General features: G+C 37.4%; 1 protein-coding gene across 2 annotated transcripts in view; it reads left to right on the forward strand.

Moving 5' to 3' along the window:
- Positions 1 to 8,001, forward strand: part of LOC120629788 — a 149,530-nt gene extending 141,529 nt beyond the window's left edge. For both annotated transcript variants that reach the window (XM_039898832.1, XM_039898831.1), the window contains exons 2-4: positions 3,593 to 3,810; positions 5,183 to 5,695; positions 7,118 to 8,001. In XM_039898832.1, the coding sequence (XP_039754766.1) occupies positions 3,593 to 3,810; positions 5,183 to 5,695; positions 7,118 to 7,390 (1,004 nt within the window). In that variant the 3' untranslated portion in view covers positions 7,391 to 8,001. The remainder of the gene's footprint in view (positions 1 to 3,592; positions 3,811 to 5,182; positions 5,696 to 7,117) is intronic.
- Positions 8,002 to 8,256: the final 255 nt, after the last annotated feature.

Raw genomic sequence — 8,256 nt, forward strand, 5'->3', positions numbered from 1 at the left:
CTAATAGTAATACTTAACTGCAATGATAAGCACGCTTGCGAAGCGAGCACCAAAACTTATTGTCGCTACAATATAAGAGTATTATCCTTTTCCTCATTATCCTCATCCTTTTTATTGTAATAATTGAAGTCGTAGCAGATGGACTAACTGATGGAACACCACTTCGTAGGGCACGTGAGGAACAGATCTAACAAACTGCTGCCCTGTGTTAATTAGCCTGAAGCGTTAGTGTCAAGCTTTCATCATTATCATATGATAACTTATTACCGGCCAACTACAGGGCACGGGTCTCAATACCAAAATGAGAAACGGTTAAGGCCGTAGTCCACCACACACCTTTTTCGAATTTGATGTAGAACTCTCAGGCACGCAAGATTCCTCACGATGTTTTCCTTTACGATGGAAGCAAGTGATATTATAATTGCTTAAAAAAACGCACAGAACTTAAAAAAGGGAGGTAGAAATATATATCTAAACCAGCAGAATTTAGGTACAAGTATCTATGTACATTCAAGTACGTCTCATCCGTGACATACTCACTAGACATCTCATCAACAGCTATAAATAAATCAAGCAGATGTTTAAGGGCGTATTTATGAGTTGAAAACATTTAGGGAATGTTAATCTTTAATACATTGTTTTGAAACGAGATTATCTTATCCTCATGAAAAATCCCAATATAATGAACTAGAGGTTAGCGGCAAGTTCGAAATTTTTGAACGGTAAAATGTATTAATTATTAAACCTTTTAGAAACCCATACAACCTCTCGATTCATCAAATTTTTTGCGCACTTAAACAGGTCTACTTATTTTGTTAACTTTGGGTTAATAGTTTTTAACCCAAAGTTAACAAAATAAGTAGTAAAAATAAATAGTAAATAGATGCTTTCAATAAATAAAATATAGATTTTCCGGCCGGAAATAGTAACAAAAAACTAGCGAGAGGTACTTTTAATCTTTGATTAGACAAATATTTGGAACTATCCACTGTTAAGCTTGAAAAGCTATGTAAGATTTTTCAATCGCTATATAAAGTGATAATTGAGTGATCATTGTGATCACAAATGCTTGACAGTAATTACCTTTTACTGTCATAAGTTTGTCACTAAACAAAATTACAATTTCATGTTTATGTAAAAAAAAATAACAGTATTATTATGAGTAGGCGGGGAAAATCATGACGAAAATTTTAATGAGGCTCCATAATATACATAAATATTTTCCGCTCCAAACACGCGATTACAGACACGACAGCTTTTACTTTGATGTGATGGGAGTGTATATTTTTAACAGATTAAATATTCATTATCACGTGAAAGTTTTAAATAACTTATGTGTGAATATATTTATGTAACCTACTCAGAGAATAAATACTCACAGTCTTTATTTTAAGGAGGTAATTAGATATGTAAAACCCGCGCACTTAAAGAAGAGATTTATAAAAGGCCTATGTCTGGCTATCTCATTCACACAATAAATCTGTACATATTCGTAGTCTGATATTGATTAGTAATTTTATCGCGTTTATTTTATCAGAAATAGCCTGAGCAAACCGTGTATACTACACAATAATTAGTCCCCTATTAATGGGCTCACTACACCAACAATCGGGCCCTAGGTCAGTCTTTACGTCAAGAGATTTGTAAGTTTATCTATAATGGCACCTACACTATCACAGAGAAAAAAAGTAGCCAATCAATCAAATAAGAGATGGGAAGTCTTGGGTAAACTTATATTTGAAGATGAGACAAAAACTTTAGAAAGAAATAAAGAAAGTCCACTAAAAGTACATTTATTTATGTTAAATGTTAGAAGCAGTCCATCTTTTTAATATAGTTGAATATAAAGATTCTCAGTATTCAAAACCATTTTTGCAACCATTCCATCAGTATTTTCTTACGATGTTGTCACGTTCAACTACCGTCAGTAAGCCGACTTTACAGACGACCAATTTTTTTGAGAAAGCTAGACCGGGGAAGCCGCCATGCAGCATTTCTGTGTTCCGTTCTGAAGAGTATTAGTATATAGTATTACGTTAGGCTCAACGCCATCGGTAACGGGACCTTGTAGGAGATGATCTAGCATACCCTGCGATTTGCGAAGTGTTGCTCTTTTTAGATGTTCAGTGGAATATCTGCTTTGTCCGTCAACTATCACAATTAAAAAATACTAAGGTAAGCGGGAAACTTCGAGACATCTTTTCGTCCAAAATCCATCAGTGCCTGAACACCAAAGTCTTCGAACAGTGCGTGTTGCCAGTGATGACTTACGGATCCGTAAAACGAGAGAGAAACTTACATCAAACGAGGCGTTGGGAGCCGCTGGAAGCAAGCGGCCCAGGACCGTTGTTTTGGAACTCTCTACAAAAGACCTATGTCCAGCAGTGGACTTCAATCGGTTGAAGTGATGAAGGTAAGCGGAAGTACCGAGTCACGACAACAGATAAAGTACAGTTGTCACCAACCCTTTTGCCAGGGGTGTCGTACGAGGCGACTTAGGGAATATAACGGAGTGCGGACATCATTTGTTTCTCTGTGCTATTACTAACACCTACTTTGATCACCTATTGGTCTACCAAGCCTGGTGATTGTGACCTAATCTTCAGAGCGCTTTATTCCAGCAGTGGACTAAAGCACTCTGAAGACTGTTGATGAGGAAGCAAAATTCGCAAGTTTAGCAGAGTTCAAAAACATTTATTTCAAGTAGGCCTAGTTTGTAAGCACTTTTCAAGTCTCAAGTTAGTCTATTTGTAGTGACTCTACCACCGGTTCGGCAGGCAGATTCTACCGAGAAGAGCCGGCAAGAAATCAATCTTTTTCAACATCATTTTATAGTTCAACAATCTTTAGAATTTTTGTATCTTGTGAGAGATGAGTGCGGAGTGGCCTGCTTCGAAGCAACCTTGTCGTTAAGGAATTCATCATCGTGTAGTAACCACGATTAATTAAATGTGTTTTAATACATCGTTTAAACTTAAGTAAAGATAGGTCTAATATTAACTTGGTTATAAACGCATATACCCATCCCCACAAAGGATTTCTTTACTTTTCTCAGACGATGTACAGATATCGCTAATTTATGTCCGTTTCTAGCAAGACGATTGTTTATTTCGACTTTTTGTTTATAATTACTATACTTTTGTTCAATAAAGATATATTATTATAAATTAATAGCGAAGCTACTGTGAGTATACCATTTTCTTTAAATTTAATAAAAATAATAATTGTTTATTGTTCAATAAAACATAGGTACAAGTTACATTACATCTGCACAATAGGTATAACTTATATTATTGTTATAATTTACACGGATATACATAAATCAACTGTCCCTAAGCTAGGTATAAACCTGTGTTATAACACAGGTTACTACTGTCACGTTCAGGTGACAGTAGTACAGTGTCAGGTACAGTCAGGTGTTAGGTTAGCTCTCCTTATAAATATGTCGTGTGTCGTTTAAAACAAAAAAATGAAAGATATGAATTCACAGGTAACGCTGGCAATCGTAACTGGTAATCATATTTGTACTAGGTTTCACATTCAGCACGAAGAGATTCCCGTCAGTAACCTTACTCCTTTGTGGCGATTCCAGAACGATGTGGTCCAGTTATTGGCGGCGGTACGGGCCCGGAGCCGGAACCCCCGCAGCCCCTCGTCACGAGGGAGCCATCGGTGTCTCTCATGCGGTGGGAGAAGCCCCCTGCGTCGGAGCGCCGCCGCACGGAACCGGTGTCTCTCGCTACCCTGGAGAGAGACTGCTTCGTGATACCGGCACACGCTCTGGGCCGGTTCTTGCCTGATGGTGTGCCAGTAAGTACCTTCTTACATCTATGCCTTACACTATTTGTCTGGTGGGAGGCTTCAGCCGTGATATATAAAATATATATAAATTCCCAGATAGCCACTGCTGGGATCGTACCCGGGACCGCTACTGATAAAACCACAGCGATTACCACTAGGTCTAGGACTAGGTAAAATGATGTCCGTTTAAAGTGGAATCCATATGTTTCGGAAAAACCTGAAACCCCAAATTTATTGTTCGTTCTAAGATGTTTTCTGTAATCTAGTGTTTATCTAGCTTAGTGTTTTATTACATCGTGTTATTCAACGTGTAACGGAATTATGAAATACTGTTAAGGGGTGCATACGAATAGTTCATAACGACACACCCTGTAAAAATATTAAATCAAAATAGAGTGTAAGGCAGGCATAGATATGTGAGTACCTTGTTACATCTTCTATGCTTTACACACTTTGTCTGGTGGGAGGTTTCGGCCTTTGCTAGTTACCACCTCATCTCACAGCGTTGAGCCCTATGGTATCAAGCTGGAGGTCCCAGGTTCGATTCCCGGCAGGGGAAAATTGGGAATTAAAAATTTATTAATTATCTCTGGTCAGGTCTGGTTGGAAGCTTAGCCGTGGCTAGTTACCACCTTACCGACAGAGAGAGAAATCGCCAAGCGATTTAACGTTCCGGTACGATTTCACGCAGAAACCGATTAGGGGTATGGGTTTAATATAACTGCCATACTCCCTAACAGGAGAGCCCGTCATGGGGTCATGACGAGTCCAATAGTTCATTAAATAAAGGAAATTTCTTAGAACTTGTATTGTAACTTTCAAAATACGATCTTGTTTTCGAAAAATATATACAAAATCAACTAAGCGGCAAATCCGGGCCGAGTTATTTATCTAATAAAATTCAAAATGATATTATTCATTCCGTAGCTAATGTAATTAAGTCGCGCGTCGATTTTGAAATAAATTTGACATCATTTGTTTCGGTAATTATCGATGACACTCCCGATGCAACAGAGAACAGTTATGCGCTATTCTTAGGTATTACTCAGATAACGACATTCATGATCGTTTCCTGGGTTTTATTAATGTGTCTGAAAGTCGTACGTCGGACACACTTTAACATATTGATAAGCCCTGAGTAATAAAAACTTAATACACGACTTGGTTTCCCTACTATACGATGTCTTACTTATGTTTCTTAAAATTCATAAATTTGAAAAAAAATGGCTGCGCCCAATCTGGGTGTACATACGTTACATTATGTACATACGTTACATTATATAAAAAGATTTATTTTAAACATTGTATTATAAACGTATCATTATGTATTGTGCTGAATAAATGGAAATTGAAATTGAACTTTTTTTCTCATCTGTTTCAGCTGCCAGTCCCTCCACCGACACCAGAGAAGGGAATGCAAACAAAAACAGCCCAAAACTCCCTCAGCGTCCTCGAAGTGGCTGATCCAAAGCTTTGTATATTGGCGCATCTGATGAGTCCCTTAGAACCGATAGAGCCTATCCTAGAATCTCCACTTGCCAAACCCCTAATGAAGCAGAGAACTGCCGCTGCGGAGTTATTGAACGACGTAGCCCACGCGAACACCGCTGTCGGCGGAATGCTATTAGCCAATATGGAAAAGAACGCTGAGTTCCCATTCATATCATACTATGTGATAAACACAACGCAAACGGACCCATTGCTGTTTTATAATAATATGAGAAGTGCCTCGCTGTCGAAATTCGATCCAAAAACAATTAGATACTCTGCCGCCCACACTTTGGATTTGTATAGTGAAGTCGCTATGATATGTCGACCTCCTTTTAACGACCTTGCTGGTGGACCAAAGAAATCGCATACCTCTACCACGGGCTTCATCATTAGTGTTTATAAGGTACGTAGTATTAAATCTATAGTATTTTCATCAATCTACAAGGTTAGCCCTTGATGCAGTCTAAGATGGTGGTGGGTCAACCTGTTTGGGGATATAGCACCCCAATGTCTATTCACGCTAGGTCTAGGACTAGGTAAAATGTTGTCCGTTTTAAGTGCAAACCGTGTTTGTTGTTGTTTGGGAAATGTTTGGGAAAAAACTAAAACCCATGATTGATGAACTGAAATTCATTGTTGGTTCTTAAGACATTGTCTGTAATCTAGTGTTTATCTAGCTTAGTGTATTATTACATTGTATTATGCAACGTGTAACGGAATAACGAAATACTGTTGAAGGGTGCATAGGTCTAGTTTCAAAATTCAAAAATTCAAAATTCATTTATTTCAAATAGGCCTAATATAAGCACTTTTGAAACGTCAAGTCTGTCTGTGTGTAGTGACTCTACCACCGGTTCGCAAGGCAGATTCTACCGAGAAGAAGCCGGCAAGAAACTCAGCAGTTGCTCTTTCCAATTTCAACAATTTACATTTTACATTTTAAAATTCATATTTCTATCTTGTGAGAGATGAAAGCGGAGCCGGATGCTTCCAAGCAACCTTGTCATTAAGAAATTCATCAATTGTATAATAACCTCGCTGTAATAAATGTGTTTTAACACATTCTTTAAACTAATGCATTGGTAGGTCCAAAATCACCTTAGGAATCATAAATTATAAAAGCGTATACTCAATCCCACAAATGACTTCTGCACCTTTCGCAGAGTTTAAAAGGAAACACCATCTAAAAATATTAAATTAAAAGAAGCATATTTATTTTCCCATACAAACGAATCCAAAACATTCGGAGTGTTTAAATATGACAACCCTATTAAAGATAAAGGACCGACACGTGCATTGTACCTAGTAATGTGAGTGCGCTACCTTTCTGATTACTTTCAGTTCAAACTATGGCAATGGTTTACTGAAAACTAATTTTCGGTTTCACAGATAAGTCTCAGAGACAGAAAATAATGTACCTTCTAAAGTCTCAGCGTCTGAAGTATTATTTCAGTTTCCATTTACACGTTGTATATTATAAAACGTTTCATTAAGTCAATCAACATTATATTCTTTATATTTTTTAAACTAAAATCTTTTAAAGTAATTCATTACCAGAAATAATTAATAACCTGTTTATTTTAATGTCACTAACTTCAAAAAAACAAATCTATGAGAGTTGTTTTTTGTATATCGTCTAATTAGGTGTGAAATTTGATATACCATTTATTTCGGGTAACTGAACGCCGATCAGGTAAAAAGGCCTAATTTGGACATTTGGTGGAAATTTACCGAATTACATTTTACTTGTCAATATTAACAAATTCTGAAGTTAAGCCACCCTAAATCGTACGATATTTCTATAATCTGGTTCTATAATCCACAGGTATTCGAAGGCGATGACGGTGAGCGTTTCGAAAGAAACTGGCTTTACTGGACCGGGGCCAGGATGCTGTACCGCCATCTCCCACATTCCGTGGGCATGCGGAAGATTGCCTTACACAAATCAGTAGCGTCACATGGCGATAAAATGTACCTTTTGGTCTGCGAGTGCGCCAACTTGCTGGACGACTTGTCCGGCGCTGCAATGTTGATAACGGCGTTGCGAGCAAGACTGTGCGGTTATACAGGTCTTTACAGACCTATACAGACTTTCTAGTAGAAGGTCATGGCCCTTGAAGGGTCAACAAGGGTTAAAGTGACAAGCGTTTAACCAAAATACCTCTTATTTCGGTAAAAAACCATAACACTTCATATGCAATGTGCCAACTTGTTGGACTTTTTGTGGACGCCTATGTACGAGTATGTTAATACAGCCTTGTGAGAAAGATTACACAGATACATTATTAAAAAGATTATGTGGTCTATAAGACCTATGCCATTGATGATTAAAAGTAAAGGAAGATTCTCATTCTCTATTTGTTTTAAAACAAGAATTTAAAAAAAATACGAATAAAACTACACTGCGTCACTTATCTTGCAATTAACGCACCAAACCAATACTCGTCCAGAGTAGTGGACTGTGGCCTTAACCCCTTCTCAATGTGGCAGGACACCGTGCCCTGCAGTGGGCCGGTAATGATTTTATATGATGACTTAATTTGAGGGAGCATGCATTAGGAAATTCGGAAGCCAGTGGTATTCAGAATTGAATCATAGTTATAAAATAAGAGTCAAAAATGACAGATAAGTAAAACATTACAAGTTCTCATGCTAATTCTAGTTTATGGAGGGTAGAGGTAAGGAGAGTCATCTGTGTTTATGAAAAAGTGTCGTCAAAATGTATTAAATTAGGATGGCGCCACATTTGCATCAGGGTAACTCTTAAAAGAAGCGCCAAATATAAATATTGTTAGAGTAGGCTTGAAAAATAAACAAGGAAGTATGGAGATACAAGGAAGTAAGGTTATATTTACCACAATATTTTGTACAACGTAAGTTGTTGAAATTCTCAATAATTAACTACTTTAGTCGATAATGACATTACATTTTTTAACTCGGCATACTTCAATTCATCTACGATTG

Source organism: Pararge aegeria, chromosome 15 (assembly GCF_905163445.1).
Source record: "Pararge aegeria chromosome 15, ilParAegt1.1, whole genome shotgun sequence".
Taxonomy (NCBI): domain Eukaryota; kingdom Metazoa; phylum Arthropoda; class Insecta; order Lepidoptera; family Nymphalidae; genus Pararge; species Pararge aegeria.